This window comes from Danio rerio, chromosome 6 (assembly GCF_052040795.2).
Source record: "Danio rerio strain M-AB ecotype USA chromosome 6, GRCz13ab, whole genome shotgun sequence".
In the NCBI taxonomy this organism is placed as follows: Eukaryota; Metazoa; Chordata; class Actinopteri; order Cypriniformes; family Danionidae; genus Danio; species Danio rerio.
Genome location: NC_141026.1, coordinates 7,952,570 through 7,975,680, shown reverse-complemented (window position 1 = coordinate 7,975,680; position 23,111 = coordinate 7,952,570). Strand labels below are relative to the sequence as shown.

At 33.6% G+C, this 23,111-nt stretch overlaps 1 protein-coding gene across 1 annotated transcript; it reads left to right on the top strand.

Annotated features, from left to right (window-relative positions):
- The first annotated feature begins 157 nt into the window (after positions 1-157).
- nhej1 (nonhomologous end-joining factor 1) lies at positions 158-22,898 on the top strand. Its single transcript, NM_214749.1, is given in 8 exon segments — positions 158-167; positions 908-1,100; positions 1,540-1,758; positions 3,324-3,462; positions 3,542-3,600; positions 18,758-18,935; positions 19,959-20,038; positions 22,616-22,898. Coding segments are annotated over 7 exon segments (930 nt in total). The 5' UTR covers positions 158-167; positions 908-932; the 3' UTR covers positions 22,703-22,898.
- The last annotated feature ends 213 nt before the right edge of the window (positions 22,899-23,111 follow it).

Here is a 23,111-nt window from a genome sequence, read left to right as displayed (position 1 = left end):
TTACGTATTACATAATATCAAAAGTCAGTAACGTAAATAAATAATACACATATGTGAGTTATGTTTATGTTTTGGCGGAACTTTTCCTACCGGAACGTTTTAATACTCGACTTTGACAGGGAATGTGCATCAGTCGCAACAGCCCCCGTGTTGGAGTGTTTGTACTGGTATGTTTATATTTCCTTAACAGTGTTAAACCTTATTTATGTTTTTGAAATCTCTTTCCACAGTTGTTTATTAGTTAACATGGTTGTAAAATAAATTGTGTATAATAAGTGTCTTAAGTCATGGAACGTTTGATTGTTTTCCAGCTCAAAATTGAGCCAAATAACTGAGTTTAAGAAAAGCTAAATTCATACGGAGATTTAACATACCACAATAACTGCGGTAACTGTAGTATTTTAGAATTTATTAGACTGCTACTAGGTATAGAAATGTACTGTTATTAGTTGTAATTAATTGTAATTCGTTTATAGGAAACAGTTGACAGCGTTAAGAAATTGCTACGTTTCATATCAACAAATGTTTGTTTGTTTTCCACAAAATATCACAGAATACGTTTGTTTATGTACCTCATGTCCACACACATTCCCTGAATTAATAGTCCATCCAAAAGCATATTCAAATATTAATAATATTCTGTCATTATTTGCTCAACTTCACGTTGTTTCATGTACTAAGTGTTTTAAAATAACTACACAATACGTAAAAGGAGGCATTTTCCATGGGGATCGGGAAAAAAGAATGACAATGTATTATTATGACAATATAATTAATTGACAAATAATAGTTTTTGTCCAATCGAGTAAATTACATTGACATACAAAAAGTCATTGGAAACCACACATCTACCCTTCAGACTCAGCCTTTAACCAAGTTCATCTCTTCTACTGTTAATGTATTGCAGATTGTGTACAGTGTCCTGTGTGGAGATGGAGGCTGTTCTGTCTGCTCTGCCGTGGGTCCCAGTGAACATCAGTGGTTCTGATCTACTGGCCAAAGCCTGGTTTGGTGACTCTCAGTACCGCGTCCTGCTGACTGACCTGAGCACTGTGTGGGAAGAAGAGATGAGCACAGATGACATCCAGAGCCGAGCACAGGCAAGAATATACCACACTGCAAGACTCCAGTTGAACTGCATTTAATGTAGTAATGCCTCAATCAAATGAATAACCAATGAAGGCAAAACAGTGTAGCAGTATATTAGTACACACGCTGTGATTTCATAATAAATACAAACTCTGAATTATAATAATGATAAAATTATTTTATGTGATTTATAAAATGTGTTTCTGTTTTTGAAAGTCTGTCACAGAGGAATCATTTATTTAATAAAAAAAAATACAACAAAACTGCATACTTGCATATAGTCATCATTATTTTAATGTAATACAATCTCAATCTAAAAATATTAAATGTACTATTATTAATAAATATAATAGTATTATCGAATTATGGTTATTATATAAATATACTAAATATAATAATATATATTTTACGACACTATTTAATGCTAAAATATTCTTCTTTTCACTGAAGGATCTGAACAAGCGTTTACGGGCTCCTGCACAGGCGTTTTTCTCTCATCTGTGTTCTGTGGCTCGGCCCTGTTTCTCTGGACTGGATGAGGATCAGATCTCTGCAGCACAGGCGGCTCTTGAACAGCATGGTGAAAGCCTGACGGTCAAGCTCAAGAGTGAACTGGCTGGACTACCCTTCTACTGGGAGTTTAGATGTACAACAACGCCTGTAGCAGTGGTGTGAACCTTTTTTTTCAAAAACATCACATCTGATGGCATGATATGTGTTGTTTAAGAGCTCAGCATAAATGAGTTGCCCCCCTCTTATTATAATTTTTTTTTTGAAAATGAATGTTTCCAAACATTTCTCAGTGAATATAGGTGATATTTTGGTGCATTTAAACAAAAGAGTTGTAATAAACAGTTATATCTATGAAATTCAAGTTTGGTCAGCTGACATCTTTAGGAATAGAAAGATTATACATTTACATTCAAATGAGTTATTGCTCCAAACAAATGACCAAATTAACTTAATTAATTAATTAATTAATTAATTAATTATCTCTCTCTCTCTCTCTCTCTCTCTCTCTCTCTATTTATATATATATAAATATATATATATATATAATTACTTATTTATTTTCTTTATTAATTATTTACTTAATTATTTATTCCTTATTTATTCACTTATTTATTACTTATTTACTTAATTATTTATTTACTTATTACTTTATATACTTGTTATTTGTAACTTGTTTATTTACTTATTTCTCTTTTATTAACTTAATTAATTATTTATTTATTTACTTATTTATTTTTTATTTGCTTAATTATTTATTTACTTATTACTTTTTTATTTACATATTTATTTACTTACTTATTTATTTATTTATTTATATATTTACGTAATTATTTATTTACTTTTTTTACTTTTTACTTATTTACTTTTTTCTTGTGTATTAATTTGATATTTTTTAATTTATGTATGTATTTATATATATTTGTTTTTTTATGAATGTATTTTCCTGCTGCAGAATTTTTCACACCAGGACATTGTAATAAAAATAAATAAATAAATAAATAAATAAATAAATAATAACAATAAAATAATAATAAATAATAAAAAAATTATATATATATATATTTTTTTCAGCCGTAATATAAAATTTCAAATACCTAAAATATTCTTTGTAAATCATAACATAAATAGTCAGAAAATATATATTTTTAAACTGAACAATTTGGTCAGTTTATTCAAAGCGTGTGTTGATGTTTTTGTTTGTTTTTACATACATTTTAACAAGCTTTATATTGATTGAGAACTTAAATTGCTTCAGTACAGTAAATGTTGTTTTGAAAGTTAAAAAAGAAATACTTTCTTAATTTAGTAGATTTAGCACAAGTTTGACGTACAACAACATTTAGTAGATTGTGAACTAGTGATTGCAGTCAAAATGTCAATCATTTTAATCATTTAGAGACCTTATAAATTATTTAATCAAAATTAAAGGGGCAGTTCATCCAAAACTGAAAATGTTTGGACTATTTACCCTCAATTGTTGTCAACCCTTCTTTCTTCTGTTGAACACTAAAGAAGATTTTTGGATGAAAAATGAAAACCTGTAACCATTGATTTCTATAGTAGGAAAAATGAAATCTCTAAAAGTCAATGCTTACAGGTTTTTTCAAGATGTTATCTTTTTTGTTCAACAGAAAAAAGAAACTCATAAACGTTTGAAACAAGTAAAAAATGATAACCTTCCCTTTAATTACAGTAGTTGTGTGACTGTGTTTGTCAATCAGGTGTGCAGGCAGCTTGTGCGCCCCCTTCTGGCCATGACTCTAGTCTTGCAGCGACAGGCCGAGGATCTTGCAGCTCTTTTGGCCCGTAAGGATGCAGAAATACAGGACTATCAGGAGAACGGAGCCGTCCTGAGTCGAGGTAAAAATCTCATCTTCTGCAGTTTGGTTTGTGTCTGTTTTTAGCACCCTGACACTCATCTGAAACACTCTCCTCACAGCCAGACTCCAGACAGAGCCGTTCGAGGTGCATCAGTACAAGGAGAACTTCATCACGCAGGTGCGAAACTCTTTTTCATTCAGTCTCTGGCTAAATTTGAACCAGTGCAAACATGTTCAGTTAGAACTAGCATTCATGTGAGACCAGGAGTGGTCAATCACATGTATGTACTGAAGCCAGTCCCGTTTGCTGGTTTGAGGATCTGTGCTTGACTCAGAGCTGAGGGTCACCACACACACACAGACTTGTTCCTATATCCCAGCGGGGACTCTCATAGACGTAATGATACAATCTGTAATAAACTAGGCATGGGACGATAATCGTTTTCAAGGTATACTGCGGTTTGGAAAAGTTAAGGTTTTAAAACCGTCAACATTTTCTGTAATACCGTTCCTAAGGTATGTGCACGATTTTTTTATTTACATTTTTTTTGTTTTGTTTTTTAGGGCAACAGTATCTTCAGCAGAAAATATGTCTAAAGGTGCCGTTTTAAATTGCAAAAATCTGTTTTTTGAAACAAATGAAGTAAGCAGAAATCAATAATTAATTTAGCCTGACATGTTTACTCTTACAAAATATATAAGATGTTTCTCAAAATAAAATATAGTGTGTTCAAAGGCGAAAAATTGTTGTTTTTAACAGACATTTTAAAAGAATTTTATTTTCGAGCAGTAATCACAATGCCGTGAAACCGTGATATTTTTATCCAAAGTTATCATACCTTCAGAATCTTATACCTGCCCATACCTAACTTAAACGCAACCCTCACAGCGTTTTTACATTTTTTTAAATGCTTCATTCTGTGTGATTTATAAGCATGAGGAGCTCAAATTTGACGTTCCCATGAGTGTGTGTGCATTTAGGTTTAAGTCCCCACCAGGATATAAAAACCAGTACACACACATACACAGAGACAGTGTATAATTAGGCTGTGGTGTGGTTTGTGGAGCTCACAAAGTGTTTGCAGTGACAGCTCGGTTGTAGCTTTGCCTCACACTGAACTGTCTGTTGAGAGTGTATGAGGATTTCCAGTATTTAGGATTTATATCGGGGTATATTTTCAGTTGGGACCAAAAGACCATGTTTAATTTTTTTCAAACTAAACTTATTTATTTCAATATAGGGCTGTCGCGATAACCACAATATTGCAATACTGTGCTTTGTCAAGTACAGGAAAAAGAGTAACCGCAAAAACCGTGTGATCATTCTCACCTGCCCTCATGAGATGTATACTAATGATAAAATACTTGTCAATGTTCACTGATCTTTGCTATAAATGCAATACTGTATGATTCAAATAATTTCAATCATATTTATAATCTAAATCACTGTATTTAGCTCCTGTTTAAATGCAGTCAGCTCCTCCCCGCACATCACTGGTGCATGTAAACGTTATTTGCTGGGGTGTCTGGCGGTAGCACCGCTTATCGCGCTAGTAATCGTCCGGATTTATCGCAGGAGTAATTTCCTCACCACCATATTTCAATGTTTAAATTTATGGCTACAAGTTCAAATCTCAGTTTACCCTTATCGGACACAAATTTAATGAAATGACGCTGCTGAAGGTATTTAAAAAAATTGGATTGTGGTATATTATATTGGTTTGAAATTTCGTGGAAAGATTTAAGTGCACTGTCTGTGAGGAGTCACGATAATTTTTAGATCCCTGATTTGGACCAATTTGAAAAAACAATATTTTGGAAGAATATTGGGAAATCAGGTTTAAAAGCAATAGGCGAGAATAAGCTGATATTAGCTGGAATTTTAAAAAAGCTTTTTGATGTCTCCCCATGTTAGAAGAGTATTTGACATAATGAAATCCGTTGAAACATCTTGATGAATTTAGAAAGGTGCTTATTAATGTCTTTAAAAAAAGTATTGGGTAAGTGACAAGGAAGGGATTGAAATAAATATAAAAAATTAGGGAGAATGTTCATTCTGATTTCATTAATCCTACCCAAAAAAGAAATAGGAAGTGTCCTCAAAATGTTAAGGTCCTTTTAATAACTTTAAAAAGAGGGCATAGTTTTTTTTACATAAGTCCTTTAATATTGGTGTAATAAATATGCCAAGATGTTTAAAGCCTACAGATGTTATTCTAAAGGGTAAAAGGGACGAAAGATCGTTTAGATTAGGAATATGGAAAGAGAGTGCCATAGACTTAGACGGGTAATTTTATATCTGGATAAAATAATCTGCTGTAATAAAATCCTGCTGTAATCTGAAAGGCATTTTAGTATAGCTGGGATTGACCTATCTGGTTCAGAAATATACAGCAACACGTCATCTGCATATAAAGAAAACCAATATTCTTTGTCTCCTACTGTTATTCCAAAAACATGTTGACATTGTCTTATAGATTCAACTAGTGGCTTAATTACATGGGCAAAGAGCAGCGGAGAAATAAAATGGTTAAAAACAATGTAAAACTACTTTTATTCTAGCCGAAATAAAACCAGTAAGACTTTCTACAGAAGAAAAAATATTATAGAAAATACTGTAAAAGATTTCTTGCTCTATTCAACATCATTTGAGAAATTAATTTGGCTAATAATATTGACTTCAACTGTATCAAAACAGCAACTTCTTTGTTTAGTCAGGCAGTTACCAGGGTTTTGCTCGTACCAGCGTTCCTAAGCGAGACTGGCAGTCCATCAGGTTTCTGACCGCTCTTCCTTACAGTCATTACAAACACACTGACCACACGGGGAGGAGCCAAACCAGCAGCCATAATTCAGTCCAGAACTGTGTTTATGGGCCACTTTTTGTTCTCTTTATGAGTAATGTTCTTGTGCCTGAATCACTGAGTTATTTATTGGATTGAGCTGCGAGCTTTAATTTGAGTGCTGATCGAGTGTTTTTCTGCGCGAGGTGAGTCCTTTGATAGGCGTGTGTTTGATCTGGGTCCGTGTGTTTGTGCGAATCCACCGGTATTTCTCACTGGCCTGGTGAATGTGCAAGCAGAAATGTGTGGCTTGACTTGGTGGTGTGAGAAAAGGATATGAGTCTGTTCGCCCACTCGTCCACTGGACCAGACACTCACATACTAGTCGCCCTTAAACTGGTGGCATTTCAGCACACTGTGGCACCAGTATTAGATAAATTACTCAAAATATTTTCAACATTCAAATACAGAACTGTGCAAAAGTTTTAGGGCAACATTGAATCTGTTGAATTACTGTTGGTCTAGTGGATATATGTGACCCTTTACCACAAAACCACATGTGTCAATTAAAAAAAAAAAAGTTCATACAATTTAAATAATTTGGTCCTACTTTATATTAAGTGGCCTTAATTAATATGTACTTACATATGAACTAATAGTTTGTTACAATGTATTTATTGTGTAAATACATGTATTTACTGTGTACTTATGCTTGATTAAATACATGTATGTAAATACACCTGTAATTAACTTTTGTAATTACATTTGCAAATACACTGTTGACCATCCCTTACACCTTAACCCACCCTTAAACCTACCATGCCACCAAACCTGTCCATAACCCAACCTCTATCCCAACTCAAAAGCACCACAAGTGTTCTCAAATACATCATAAACACAGTAAGTACATTGTATTTATTTTTTTGATATAAGTACATAGTAGTTAAGGACACTTAATATAAAGTGGGACCAATAATTTTTTTTCAGTTCATGTATAAGGATAGGGCTTAGGTTAGAATTTGAATTATTTTGGATTATTTGGTGTTGGAGAGCCACTGTCCTGCCGAGTTCAGCCTCAACTTGCTTCAACACACCTGCTGGAAGTTTCTAGTATATCTAGTAAGAGCTTAATTAGCTGCTTCAGGTGAGTTTGATTAGGGTTGGAGCTAAACTCTCCAGGACACCTGTCCTCTAGGACCAAGTTTGGACACCCCTGGTTTAAGACATGTGAAAGACAATGTTGGAGAGAGGCTGTTTGTCTTGACTTAAGCTGCATTTCTACCAATGTTGTTAGCAATATTGTCTGAATTTATGGAATTGTGAATATTGTAAAGTACAGATCAGTTTTAATTCCATTCTGGAATGACTTGTTGTGGTAATAGTTTTCATTTTAAATATGATAATGATCCGCTAATTGTAGGGAAATCCTATTTGGAGATTGTAAACGGCTGATGAAACACAGGCAGTCATGAAAGGGCAGAATATTATAGAGGCTGTATGATATCATATGGACAGAACAAGAAAGATAAGACTCTCTTAACCTCAAGAAGAACTCTGGAAATAGCTAAAAGAAGCCTGATATTACACAGCAAATTATATTAGAAAATGTCAGGACTTCAGCTTGAAGAGGAAATGTTTTGCTGCTATTTTTGTACAATTGTTTTTGTATATTTTCCTATATTTTCTGTTCGTTTTTAAGAAAAAGCTGATTAATTGTATATTGTGCAAAACAAAGCTGGTATAGTGCTTAGGATTTTTGCATAGCACTGTGTATATGTATACAGTGCATTTGGAAACTATTCATAGCGCTTCACTTTTTCCAATTTTTTTTTTATGTTACAGCCTTATTCCAAAATGGATTAAATTCACACAATACACACAATACCCCATAATGACAATGCGGAAAAGGATTTTTTGAAATTGTTGCAAATTTATTAAAAATAAAAAACCTGAAAAATCACATGTACATCAGTATTCACAGCCTTTGCCGTGAAGCTCTAAATTGAGCTCAGGTACATTCTGTTTCCACTGATCATTCTTGAGATGTTTCAGCAGCTTCATTGGAGTTTAGCTGTGGTAAATTCAGTTGATTGGACATGATTTGAAAAGGCATACACCTGTCTATATAAGGTCTCAGGGTCAACAGTGCATGTCAAAGCACAAACCAAGCATGAAGACAAAAATTGTCTGTAGACCTCCGAGACAGGATTGTCTCGAGGCACAAGGTTGGGGAAGATTACAGAAAAATTTCTGCTGCTACGAAAGTTCCAATGAGCACAGCGGCCTCCATCATCCGTAAGTGGAAGATGTTTGGAACCACCAGGACTCTTCCTAGAGCTGGCCGGCCATCTAAGCTGAGTGATCGGTGGAGTAGGGCCTTAGTCAGGGAGGTGATCAATAACCTTCAGAGTGCTCTTCAGATTATTATAGAAAGGGCACTTTCTATCCAAGAATAAAAAGGACATGTGCACTGCACAGGTTGAGCCCTATGTGTGTACGTGACTGGTTGTAACATAAAAAAATGTGGAAAAAGTGAAGCGTTATGAATACTTTCTGGATGTACTGTATACATAATAAATATACACAGTGCGCACACCTTTATTATTTTGAAACAAATTTTATTTTGGATGTAATTAATCTCAGCACTAATTTTAATATAATTATGTATAATACAAATATTGTTAGAACATTCCACATTCTCATATTTTAGCCTCATTGCTAATTTTTTAATGAACCTCTAAATATGTACTCTTATTTAAATGGTATTTGATATTCTGAACAGGTAAACAATTGTTTTATGAACTTCAGATATTGTAATTTAATATTTAATGCCAGATTTACTATCCATCAATGTAATATATATATATATATATATATATATATATATATATATATATATATATATATATATATATATAACATTGTTTTTATAGCAGAAATGAAACAAACTTTGAAAGTAGCACATTGGCTCACCCCTAGGCCGCCGTTTGGGACGCCTCTACATTTCTAACAATACTTATTGTGTCTATTGAAACGCGAGCTTGCACGTTATTTGATTTATTTTTGGGGGACACATCAAAGCCGTTTGCCTCCCGCTGTCTCACAATACAACGGGAAATTCCACTCCACACAGAAGAATCATTTAAGACCCGAGTCAGAATTAAAAAACGAAGGTGTGTTTGGAAAAAAAAATGTCTCACTCAAATGCAAAACAAACATAGCACGTCTCTGGAAAAATGGAGTCCGTTCTTGAGATTCCTGATCATGGTTCGGGCTGTGTGTTTGATGGATAGACAGATTGAAGGCCTGTTTGAAGTGCCGGTTGAAGCTTATGCAAAAAAAAAAACGTGACCCCATGAGTTTGTAGAGTTGAGTTTGAAAGACTGCGAATGTCTACGGTGACGCATGGCCAAGGTTTTGAGGTGAGAGGAGAGAGTGAACGTTTACTTTGTGTTTTGAGTGGGAGTGTGTACTTTGCTTGATTAACACAAAGACTTGTTTTAGGGTCCATATTAGTGCGCGCGCTGTCCTCTGTGCAGGTCTTTCGGGGTTGAATGGATTTGAGTGTGAATGGGATTCGATGACGCAAGCTGTTGGTTTTTTAGGGTTGAGGTATAAAAAGAGAAAACGAGCCCAGTTTGGGTTTGGCACTGATAGAGTGCCTGAATCTGAAACTAAAGACCAGGAAAAACACCCCAAACCATCTTGTATCTTAGACATGTAATATAAAGTACATATTCTTTTGGCCAAGGTATTACTGTAAAGGATTATGGAGCCTCTTAAAGGGATAGTTCTCACAAAACTCTAAATTCGATATACAGTTGAAGTCGGAATGATTAAACCCCTTTAATTATTCGCTCTGCGTCCCGGTGCATGGTCTAACAGGGATGTGCTTACTCTCCTACTGAGTTATGGGTGTGTTTTGAACATAATGTGCATTAAATCAATCAGCGTCTCATCTCCCATTCCCTTTTAGAGTCAGTTGTGTCACGCCATGGGGCATTTGCTAATAAATAGTTAAAAAGACCATCTGCAGCGCAAGGATAAAGAACGAGCCTCCTCCATTCAGCCTCTTTGCTTTCTTTTGACTTTTACTTTACTTTTACCCTTTACTTTCATGGAGTAAGGAAACGGTGGAAACTCACTCCACTGAAGACATCCATCAGACTACAAATTTTGTTTAGTTTAAGCGCAAAAAATTGTTTCAAAATCTTAAATTCTGTTCTAATTTTCAGAAAATAAATAAATGAGCAATAAAAATGAAGTGTGATCAAAAAACAAGTTGTATCCAAACATGCGTCCTATTCTTATGTCCCATATGATGATGCAGACTTCTGCAAATCCTGACAGGTGGACAAATCCAAACTTGTTTTTATTAAAACAAATATAAATATGTATATAATAAATAACACTACTAATAATAACATTATACAAATGCATATATATATATATATATATATATATATATATATATATATATATGTATATGTATATGTATATGTATGTATATATATATATATATATATATATATATATATATATATAGTAGTATGTGTATATATATATATATATATATATATATATATATATATATATATATATATATATATATATATATATATATATATGTGTGTGTGTGTGTGTGTGTGTATGTATGTATATATATATATGTATGTATATATATATATATATATATATATACACACATACTACTATATATATATATATATATATATATATATATATATATATATATATATATACACATACTACCCCCCCCCCCTTTCCCTTTTTTCCCCTTATTTTTAATGTTTGAAAAAATGTTTTATTATGTTATGTTTTTGGGATGTTGTGCAAGTTGTTTTGTTTTGTCTTCTGGTGTTATGTGATTGTGATTAATTGTGGGTCCCCTTTGAAAATGAGTTGGTACATTTAAAGTTGTTTTTCCCAATGAATAAATATCAGTCAAGTGGTATCAAATACACAGCTGAGACATTACATTGTAATAACATATACATATAAGAACAAGCCATGGTCGAAGCTGACCGACCCGATGTACAGCCACAAAGCCAAGAAGAACAAAATCTGCCATGTCCTTTTTTTGTTTCACGAGGCCGTCTGAAAGCCTGAGCGGTTTCAATTTCTCCAGGGAGCTAGCGATCACTCGTGTGCGTATCTATATTCAAAATAATGAACGTCTTGAGCTGATGATAATAGCATTCGCGTGATTATTGAAGTGCTTCTGACATCCGATCCTTTCATAAACAGACAAACGCAACAGTGTAGTGCGTAGAAATGAAGAAGCCCAACAAAATGGAGCGAATGATTCTTTCAGCAACCGAAAACATAAACAAACTGCCATGTTTAACTATTATCATCACCTCTTGGACTATTATCAACTCTGAATGACGGAATTACTTTCCAACTAATTTAATAAGGGGAAAGACAATAAAACCACTTCATTTTATTTATTTTTAAAGGATTAGTCAATTCCAAATAGGAAAAGTATGAAAAAATATGAAGAGTTACTGGCGTTTTTAATTATTTTTTCTTTTTTGTTAAACACAAAATGAAATCTCTTGAAGAATATTGGAAGACGGTAGCCATTAACATCTATAGTAGATAGAAGAAGACTAGAAGAAGAAAAAAATCAATGACAGTCATTCATTCATTCTTCTTTGGCTTAATTCCTTTATTCATCAGGAATCTCCACAGTAAAATGAACTGCCAACTTATCCAGAATATGTTTTACACAGCATATTCTCTTCCAGCGGAAACCCAGTACTGGAAAACTCCTTCACACACATGCAATACGGCCAATTTAGCTTATTCAATGCACCTATAGCGCATGTCTTTGGACTGTGGGTGGAAACCGGAGCACCCGGAGGAAACCCACAAGAACACCGGGAGAACATGCAAACTCCACACTGAAATGCCAACTGATCCAGCCGAGGATTTTTTGGTGAACTGTCCCTTTATAACTTTAACACTTCAGTAATCTAGGTATAAGGCTATAACAGACAAATTGTTTAAAATTGTATTTAAACCAATTTTAACAGAATTTAATACTACGACAAACAAAAAACAGCAGTAATTTAATTGTGTCATGCAAAATTTAGTTTTTATAACTGGATTCTGTGATTCCTTCCATGTTTTGCCCTGTTGTTGCATTGTGTTTTCTTCTAACAGCACCAAATTCATCATAAAATTAACTGACATTTAGAAAAATAGATTTTTAACATTAGTTAATTGATGTAAAATGCTAAAAGGCAGTGGTGGAAAGAGTACTGAAAAAGCATACTTAAGTAAAAGTACCATTACTTGCCTAAAAATGTAGTGTGAGTAGAGTAAAAGTACCAGTTATAATTATTACTCAAAGTAGGAGTAAAAAGTAGCCCTTTTAAAAGTACTCATTAGTAGTGAGTAGTGAGTATTATGCTGTTAAAAGTTGATGCATTTACATGTAATTTGCGGATGTGTGTAAATGAAACATTCTGTAGTGCATTTAGTTATTGCCCAGCAGAAACACAATGTCATAAGACGTTAATATTAGGTTAGATTTAGGTAATGTCAGGTGACCAAAATTCAATGTCTAGCCAGCGTCTAAGGACAACAATGTTTTGATGTCCAATAAAGACTTCAAATGACGTTGATATTTGGTTGATTTTAGGTTTTTAGAAAGTGACAAAAATCCAATGTCGAGCCAACATCTTAAACCAACATCCTATTGATGTCAAATACTGACATTTATTCATAAGGCAACCAAAATTCAATGTCTGATGGACGTCATAGTGGTAACGTCCACACAGTGTCAAGCTGTAACATCATTAGACACTGATATTTGGTTGGTTTTACCTTGGACGTTGGACTTTGACATCCGGCTGACATTGAGTTCTGATGTAAACCCGATTTTTATTTCCAAACAAAATGCAGCGTCTCCACGACGTTAGGGTACAATTTCAATCTGACGTCATATTGATGTCTTGTGCCATTTTGGTCATCATACAGTAAATATCCATTATCTTCTCATCAGTGACATGCATCTGAACCAGGGGTGCCCATACTCTGTAGGCCGGTGTCCAGCAAAGTTTAGTTCCAATCCCAATTAGACGCACCAGGGCTAGCTAATCAATGTCATACTAGGCTTTCTAGAAACATCCGTGCAGGTATGTTGAGGCAAGTTGGACCTAAAATCTGCCGTACATCGGCCCTCCAGGACTGTGTTTGGGCATCCCTGATCTAAACAGTCTCTGAGTCAATGCGTTAAAGATTTTGAACATCTTCTTGGACACTTTTAATGCTTCCAAACAGTTTGCTGCAATGTAAAGTGCACATGTCTTGAAGTAGTTCATTATGATGCAATTTACCTTCTTTGTGTAATTTAACTGGACAGGAATTACAGGACGGATTTTTCTAATTCCTATAAACAAGAAAAAATAAAGTAGTGACTGCAGGTTGAAGGAAAGTAGTGGAGTAAAAGTACAGATGCAGCACTAAAAATGTACTCAAGGAAAAATAAAAGTACACATTTTAAAACTACTTAGTAAATTACAATTTCTGAGAAAAACTACACAATTACAGTAATTTGAGTATTTGTAATTAGTGACTTTACACCACTGCTAAATGGTAATATTTCCATTCATATGTGATATTTTCTACGCTCAGCTAGAATAATTAATATTATAAACAGGCACATTTTTGCACCCTTGTATTAAATCTGTTGGCTTTTCTGCTCATTTTGGTGGCCATAATGTATTTTCAACCCTGATATGAGCAACTATGAATATGCAAATTAGCCCCTGCCTCCATTCAAGCACATCAGCTCGAACCTGCAGCGCTTTTCCTTGGTCAGCGCGAAATACTACACATTCTGAAGCCAATATGGGAGCCAATACCTGTTTTAATGCTTCTGAAGAACGACCCAGTCATGTGGAAAAGAAAACACCTCAACAAGCCACATAATTTGTTCTGAAGTTTGCTCGAATCCCTAATCTGAGTATGATAATAAAGCACTGTTTGTCTTAGTATGCACCACTAATAAAGCAAACTAAGGGAGTGTGAGATGGAGGGTGAACTGAGCAAAAGAGGTAATAGATATTTTTAGGAGGACTGGAGGGGGGTTTGACTGAATGAGAGTGAGGACAGATTTATAGACCCCTGTAAAATGAAGCTCTTCTCGAGGTTTAATCCGTGACGCCCATTTAATACTTCACCTGCCTTTATTTGTTGTTCTATAGATTTGTGTGTGTACGTTCGATTGCATGTTTGGCTCAAAGTCAGGCAGTAAAAAGGGTAAACACTACTGTTACAGGTTACAATATACATTTTTGGTTTAGTTGGATATTCCTGATGCTTTGGGATTAGAATAGTTGGTTATAAAAATAATTCCTAGTACTGTATGTATGAATTTCTTTTGGTGGATAATTGTCATGAAGACATTGACTATTAAGAGCAATAACTGTTAATCGATTGTTTTGGGTTCATTTTAATGTCATATTATATTTATGGTCTTAAAGCGATAACTCACCTAAAATAAAAAATGTCATCAGCCTCAAGTGGTTCCAAAACTATTTTAATTTTTTTTTCTTCTGTTGAACACAAAATAATATTTTGATCAATGTTGGAAAACAGGAACCATGGAAATGGGTAGTTTAAAAACAGTTAGTGAACTTTTTAGCATTAGTTATTGTAATAACTTAAGTGAACTTTTTAACTTTTGAATGCATTAATATTGACTTGAACATTTTACATTACAAAATGCATGAACTTAAGTTAACAGTTTACCGTAATGCATTAACTTAAACAAACATTTTAACACTACTTAATGCATTAACATTGACTTAAGTGAACTTTTTAACATTACTTAGTTCACTTAAGATATCACATTTTTACTACTTAATACATTAATATTAACTTTTTAACATTACTAAATACATTAACTTAAGTGAACATTTTAACATTACTTGTTGTACTAACTTTTTCTAATAAGTGCATTTTTAAACTACTTAATGCATTAACATTGACTTAAGTGAACTTTTTAACAATGCTTAATGCATTAATATTGACTTAACTGAACATTTTAACATTACTAAATGCATGTACTTAAGTGACTTTTTAATCTACTTAATGCATTAACATTGACTTAATTGAACTTTTTAACTACTAAATATACTGACTAAAGTGAACTTTTTATTAGTACTAAATGTGTGAACTTAAATGATCTTTTAAACTTAATGCATTAATATTGACTCAAGTGAACTTTTTAACATTACTAAATGCATTAACGTAAGTGAACGTTTTAATATAAAGCTTTAACATTAACTTAAGTGAATTTTTTAATACTACTTAATGGCCTAACGTTGACTTAAGTAAACTTTTTCACATTACTAAATGCATTAATATAGACTCAAGTTAACTTTTTAAGTCAACATTAATGTATTATGTAGTTATGTGAATTTATAAAAGTACTTAATGCATTAACATTAACTTAAGTGAACTTCTTAACAATACTTAATGCATTAACATTGACTTAAGTGAACTTTTTAACATTACTAAATTAATTAGGTGAACTTTTTAACATTACTAAATTAATTAAGTGAACTTTTAAACATTACTAAATGCATGAACTTAAATGATCTTATAGTTAATGAATTAATATTGACTTAAGTGAAATTTTAAAAGTGCTTAATGCATTAACATTAACTTAAATTAACTTTTTAACAATACTTTGCATTATTATTGACTTAACTTTTAACATTACTTAATGCATTAACATTGACTTAGGTGAACCTTTTTAACATTACTAAATGCATGAACTTAAATGATCTTTTAAACTACTTAATGCATTAACATTAACTTAAGTGAACTTTGTAACAATACTTAATGCATTAATATTGACTTAGGTGAACTTTTAACATTACTTAAAGTATTAACATTGACTTAAGTGAACATCTTAACATTAGTAAATGCATGGGTGTTTAAACTTGGTCCTGGAGGGCCGGTGTCCTGGAAAGTTAAGTTCCACCCCTAATCAAACACACCTGAACCAGCTAATCAAGCTCTTACTAGATATACTAGAAACTTCCTGGCATGTGTGTTTAAGTAAGTTGGAGCTCAACTCAGCAGGACATTGAGACATTGACACAGTGTGGACACCCCTGACTTAATGCATTGACTTGAGTGAACTTTTTAACATTACTTAATGCATTAACATTAACCAAAGTTAACTTTTATTAGGACTTCATAATGTATTAACATTGATTTAAGTGAACATTTTCATATTCTTAAATGCATTAACTTAAGTAAACTTTTTAACATAATGCATTAACATAAAGTGAGCTTTTTAAGGTTTGTTACATCTCAACATCTTAGTCTATACTTAATAGTTTACACTTTCCCCAAGTACCAAACAGGAATCAGGACACTCTCTGGAATCTTCCATTGGAGTCCACTGCTTCTTCCACAGACCACTAAAAACAAGCCAATGCTGTTTACCAGCTATAAATAGGTGTATCAACAAGATGCACATCAACCGCTTTTGACGCACACAGATGATGGAAGACGCTATCTGTGATTGTGTAGATATACACTTGCATATATAAATCACATGTATCAATACTAATTAGCATCTTAATTGATCGGTAGATGTGAAGCAGATCAAGCGAGAGAAATGTTTTTTTTTTTTGCACACTCATGAACTGTGGCTTCTCTCCTCACATTGCCCTCTCTGTCCCCAAAGAGGAACTCAAAGCGTTCATTTATTTTTTTTTTTTACGATATTTCACCAAACAAATAATAAAAATAAATCAATGTTAACCCCAAACGTCTACACGTATATTTAGGGGCCTTCATTCATCCAGCAGTCACCAATCTCACCAGGTCAATATTTGGACAGCTAATTTTGAGAAGTCGTCCTCTCTGTTGTGAAAGAGAATGTGTTTTAGGGAAATGTGTGAACGCAGTCATCTTTAGCATCACCCTGCTGAACTTGGTGTCACCCGACCTTTTCCGTTAAGGGGTTTTCTTTTTGTTGTTGTTGGATTTTTTAAAAACATAGTAAGAGTTTTTCACTCCCAAAGATCATAATGCATAACAGGGAAGATTACGTCAAACATTGAATAAAAATGCTTTTTTCAAAGCAATTCATGGGACCTTTAAAAATCTTGAGTTGTCACTCATTTAATACTCTAAATCAGGGGTGCCCAAACTTTTTTGTATGAAGGGCCAAAAACCAAATATCATTAAGAGCTGTGGGCTGAAGGCAAATGTACTAAACTATATTTCATTAAAGTTGCGATGGGTAATTTCCTAATTTACTTCATAATATTTCAAAATAAAAAGAAAACATTACCTTAAATTGTATTAACTAATGCAGTATAACTTTTATTGCAATCAAAACAAAGAATCACATTTATAACACAGTAGAGTTCAATGCTGAATACGCTAGTCAAGCAGAATCTGTCTTTGACTTGATTTGCTCACCAAAGTGTCTGCGTTGTGAGGTGACAGTATGCACATTTAAACAAAATCTCATTCATTTACACCATTTAAATTGAAACATTTAATTTTAGTTAGCTTTTAACAATAAAACAAACACAGACAGACAGGTAGACAGATAGACAGATAGATAGACAGACAGATAGATAGATAGATAGATAGATAGATAGATAGATAGATAGATGGATGGATGGATGGATGGATGGATGGATGGATGGATGGATGGACGGACGGACGGACGGACGGACGGACGGACGGACGGACGGACGGACGGACGGACGGACGGACGGACAGACAGACAGACAGACAGACAGACAGACAGACAGACAGACAGACAGATAGATAGATAGAAGTAAAGATATATAGATAGATAGATAGATAGATAGATAGATAGATAGATAGATAGATAGATAGATAGATAGAAGTAAAGATAGATAGATAGATAGATAGATAGACGGATAGATAGATAGATAGATAGATAGATAGATAGATAGATAGATAGATAGATAGATAGATAGATAGATAGATAGATAGATAGATAGATAGATAGATAGATAGATAGATAGATAGATAGATAGATAGATAGATAGATAGATAGATAGATGGATGGATGGATGGATGGATGGATGGATGGATGGATGGATGGATGGATAGATTAGAGTTCTTGAGGTTTTTTGGCACAACTTAATTATTTAATTTTCAATCCACTTAGATTTCCAAAAACAATTAAGGTAACTCAATTGATTCAAGTTGGGACAATATGAAGGAGTTGTGTGGAACTCAGCTTTTTTATAGTGAATAAGTTATGTTTGTTTTGGGATTTAAACTGCAGTTACATTACAAATCAAATAAATAGATAAATGACTGTTTAAAATGAATAACATTCCACTGTATTGTTGTTTTCAAAGTTATGTCTGCAATTCAAAAAATATCCAATGAAATGAATAGGTCTTAGAAATGTAATAGCCCAAAACTCCTAATTCTGTGGAGACTAATGAGTACTTATAATTCTCAGTCTTCATGGTTTGGTTCTTTTTCCTCTTCTCTGTCCTCTAGATTTTACCACAGATGAATGTGACGCTGGACAGTTTGGGCTTTGACTCTGAGCTGCAGGCCTTGTACATGGCAGTGAATTCAGGGAAAACGGGTCGAAAACGCAAACACTCTCCTGACAGCAGCCCTGCAGCAGAAGAAAATCACATCACTGATCATCAACACATCTCTGAGTCCACAGGTCACTGCCTCATCTACACTGAGTATAAATGAGCATCAATCCAAGAATCAATAGGAGCTACGAATTTGATGACGCAATCCAGCGACAATTCAAATGACCATGTGGAAATATCAAAACAGTTTTTTTCTGCCTGGTTTTATTATTGAGACACGCTGTGTGCAAAATTGCCGCTACAGATTGTTTACGTTTGCTTTGAGGAATCATTTCAGAAACCTGGATAGTGAAAGTGTCACGGGTGGATGGTGTCAAGCTCCGGTGGCATCTTCATTGTCGTTCATTCTGACCTTATTACAACTGACAACCGACCAAAAAAATATATAATTGCTTAAAACATTTATATAAATCCAAGAGTTTCATACAAGAGCACACGGCATAAAAATGTTAATACATGCATTATTTTTCTAACATCATTTACTCAGCTTTCAACGGATTTTTAATAGATTTAGCACACCATACAGTACGCAGTAAACACAAAATTATTATGAATTATTTAATAGTGGTTATTAAATAACGCTTAAAATGCTAGTTCACCCAAAAACAAATGTTTACTCACTCAAGTGGTCCTAAACGTTTATGAGTTTCTTTTATTTTGAAACTGAAGTTATTTTGAAGAAAGTTTTGAAAAAAAAAAGCTGGTAACCATTGACTTTCTTAGTAGGAAAGGCAATACTATAAAGGTGAATGATTACAGGTTTCCAGCATTTTTCAAAATACCTTCTTTTGTGTTAAAAAAAAAATAAAGACAGTTAAACAGATTTGGAACAAGTGATGGTCAAGTAAATGATGGCAGGACTTTTCATATTTTGATTTTTCATTTACCGTCCCTCTAAATTTTATTTAGTTTCACCAGACTCATCAGTATTCCCACTGAACAATTTTATGATGCTTTTTGTATTATTTATGGGTCATTTTAAATGTTTTTCTATATTAGTATGTTTACATGCGATGGGAATGGCATGGGGATGAATGATTTCTCTAAGTTCTCATTTTGGGTGTATTTTGTTTCTCTTGTCTGTTGTGTAGGTGTTGGGCCTTCACTGGCTTCTCAAGAGCACAATAAAGCCAAAGAATCTGGAAGATCTCAAGTGGCGAACAGTCAACAGGTTAGCTCTTTGTCTTCCCTTCAACGTTGTTTCATCATTCATTTTCCTTCGTTTTAGTCTCTTATTTGTCAGGGGTCACCACAGCAGTATGAACCACCAACTATTCCAGCATATTTTTTTACGCAGCAAATGTCGTTCCAGCTGCAACCCAGTACTGGGAAAGTTGTTTCATACTTACTTTCCTGAATTGCCATAGTAAATCTAAGTAAGAAATTTAATGCATTCTTTAGCATCATGAACTCTGTGTTTAAGAGTAAATGCCTTTTCACATCCTCCGTGCGGCAAGAACTCAACTTCACTTAGCTTCAGGCTGGTAAGCTTTACCCACTATGTTTGCTTTTAGAGGTTTCGAAGTTAAACAAACAAAAATAAAAGCTTGTGTTTTTTTCTGAGCTATTAAAATACAAATATAAGAAGCCAATAAAATGTTACCATTTTAATTATGATTAAAGGAGACCTATTATGCCCCTTTTTACAAGATGTAAAATAAGTCTCTGATGTCCCTAGAGTGTGTGTGTGAAGTTTCAGCTCAATACACCACACAAATAATGTTTTATAACTCTTTGAAACTGCTTCTTTTAGGCTTTGATCTAAACCGTGTCGTTTTGATGACTGTCGCTTTAAATTCAAATGAGATTGTACTCACTTCAAAAGTGGGCGGAGCTACAAATGCTTGTGTCAGCATAGTGGCACATTCAAAAACAAGACTAATGTCCTATGCTAATGAGGGAAAGATTGTCACTAATGGGCGGGACTTTCTCCTTCTGATGACTCGTACAAAGGGAGAATGTCAATCAAAGTGTTTCTACAGAATGTTTTAATCAAGTATCATTATAAACAATAAAACTAATTAATGTTTAGCATTAGAACCTGGCTATATTCACACATTTCTGCCAAACAAATGTGTGTAAACCCCTTATAAAAGTGATTTTTGCATAATAGGTCCTTAAAGTAACTTCCAGATTAAAATTAATTAAGTTTTAAGAAAAGTATGCACAAAAATCCAAGTAGATGTCTATGTGGTTGCCATTTAAAGGGACAGTTCGCCCACAGTTTTACGTTTTCAGTTAAATCTACTCTCCCTGTAGGCGATTTATTTTCATTAGTAGGACAATGTTGGTTTTTAGTTGAAACATTGGTCCTTGGTAATTTATAAGAAGTCAGTGCTTGCCTGCACATAAACTTTGCTTCCGTTGAAACGCATATAACACCTACAGTTGAAGTCAAAATTATTCGCCCTCTTGTGAATTTTTTTAAATATTTTCCAAATGATGTTTAACAGAGCAAGGAATTTTCACAGTTTTTTCCTATAATAGTTTTTCTTCTGGAGAAAATCTTATTTGTTTTATTTCGGCTTGATTAAAATCAGTTTTACATTTTGAAAAAGCATTTTAAGGTCTGTATTATTAGCCTCATTAAGCAATATTGTTTTTCGATTGTCTAGAACAGGGGTGTCAAACTCAATTCCTGGAAGGCCGAAACCCTGCACAGTTTAGTTCCAACCCTGCTCCAACACACTTAACTGTAGGTTTTAAACAAGCCTGAAGGACTCAATTAGTTTGATCAGGTGTGTTTAATTAGGGTTGGAACTAAACTGTGCAGAGCTGCGGCCCTTTTGGAACTGAGTTTGACACCTGTGGTCTAGAACAAACCATCGTTTGTACAATGACTTGCCTAATTAACCTAGTTAATGCTTTAAATGTCACTTTAAGCTGTATAGAAGTGTCTTGAAAAATATCTAGTAAAATATTATGTACTGTCATCGTGGTGAAGATAAAATAAATCCATTATTAGAAATGATCTATGCAAACTAATTTAAATCTATTATGTGTAGAAATGTGTTGAAAAAATCTGCTCTGTTAAACAGAACTTATAGGGTAAAATATACAGGGAGGCTTATAATTCAGGAAGGCTAATAATTCTGACTTCAAGTGTATAACGCAAATAAAAACACATAAACCGGAATGATGTATAAAACTTTTGTGAATAAAGCACCTTTCCATCAACTGAATCAAAGAGAACAAATCATAACACACAAAACCCTACCCATTTGTACACATACATTTTTATCCACATTTCCAAAATAAGCATATTTTATTTGATATTCCAACATAAAAATAAAAATAGGGGGATAGTAACATAGATTTTTAGAGTAAAAAACATACAGGCAAAGCTAAAATAATACCCTGGGCTCTTGACAATACATTGAGGCATTGAGAAACTGAACATTATTTACAACATTATTAACAGCGATATCAGAAAGGGTTTGTTGTTTCTATATTATTCCAAGGTAATAATGTTGTAAATAATGTGATTGGTTTATTTCAGAAGACCTCAGTGCATCTTCAGAAGCCTTGGGTATTAATTTTGGTTTGCCTTTAAATTATTTTTTACTCTTAAAGTGTGCCAGTTGCATTTTATGAATCACAAAGGACCACAATTTCAGCTAAAACCCTTCTTTAATGTTTTGCTCTAGAAAACAAAACGTCTTTGGCATTTTAGATGGCTTAAAGGTGAACAAATTACAAATTTGGTTTACAGATTAATCTGTTACTTCGTTCTGAATGCTGCTTTCAGACTCTCCCGTTATCATCTACTGCTGGGTCTGAGGATCGGTCCACCTCTCGGGCCAAGAAGAAGAAAGCAGTGGGACTTTTTCGGTGACAGACAGTTCATGCTTCGGAATCAGAATAACACTATACATATGGACACTTATAGTTCCTTTATGCTTTATAAACATTTTTAATCCTTTTAGGTTGGATTTTTAAGGGATGTTGGACATTTTAATGTTGTTTTTATTTTGTATGCCCGTCTTAACAATAATGTCTTAAAGATAATGAATAAAATATTGCTTTTATTATTACAAGTTCTCTTGGTCAGTCGATGATGGACTCTAGATGTGGTAAAGCTACAGATATATGATGGCAATTCATGTAAAAGATTCATTTAGATCTCAAACCTCAACACTCTGCATATTTAGTACATTTCACTTGCTGCTTTAGAGGTTTGTTCCATTCTACTGTAAGTGCCCTGCAAAGTTTTTTCTTGTCTTAAAACTTATTTATTTGTTATC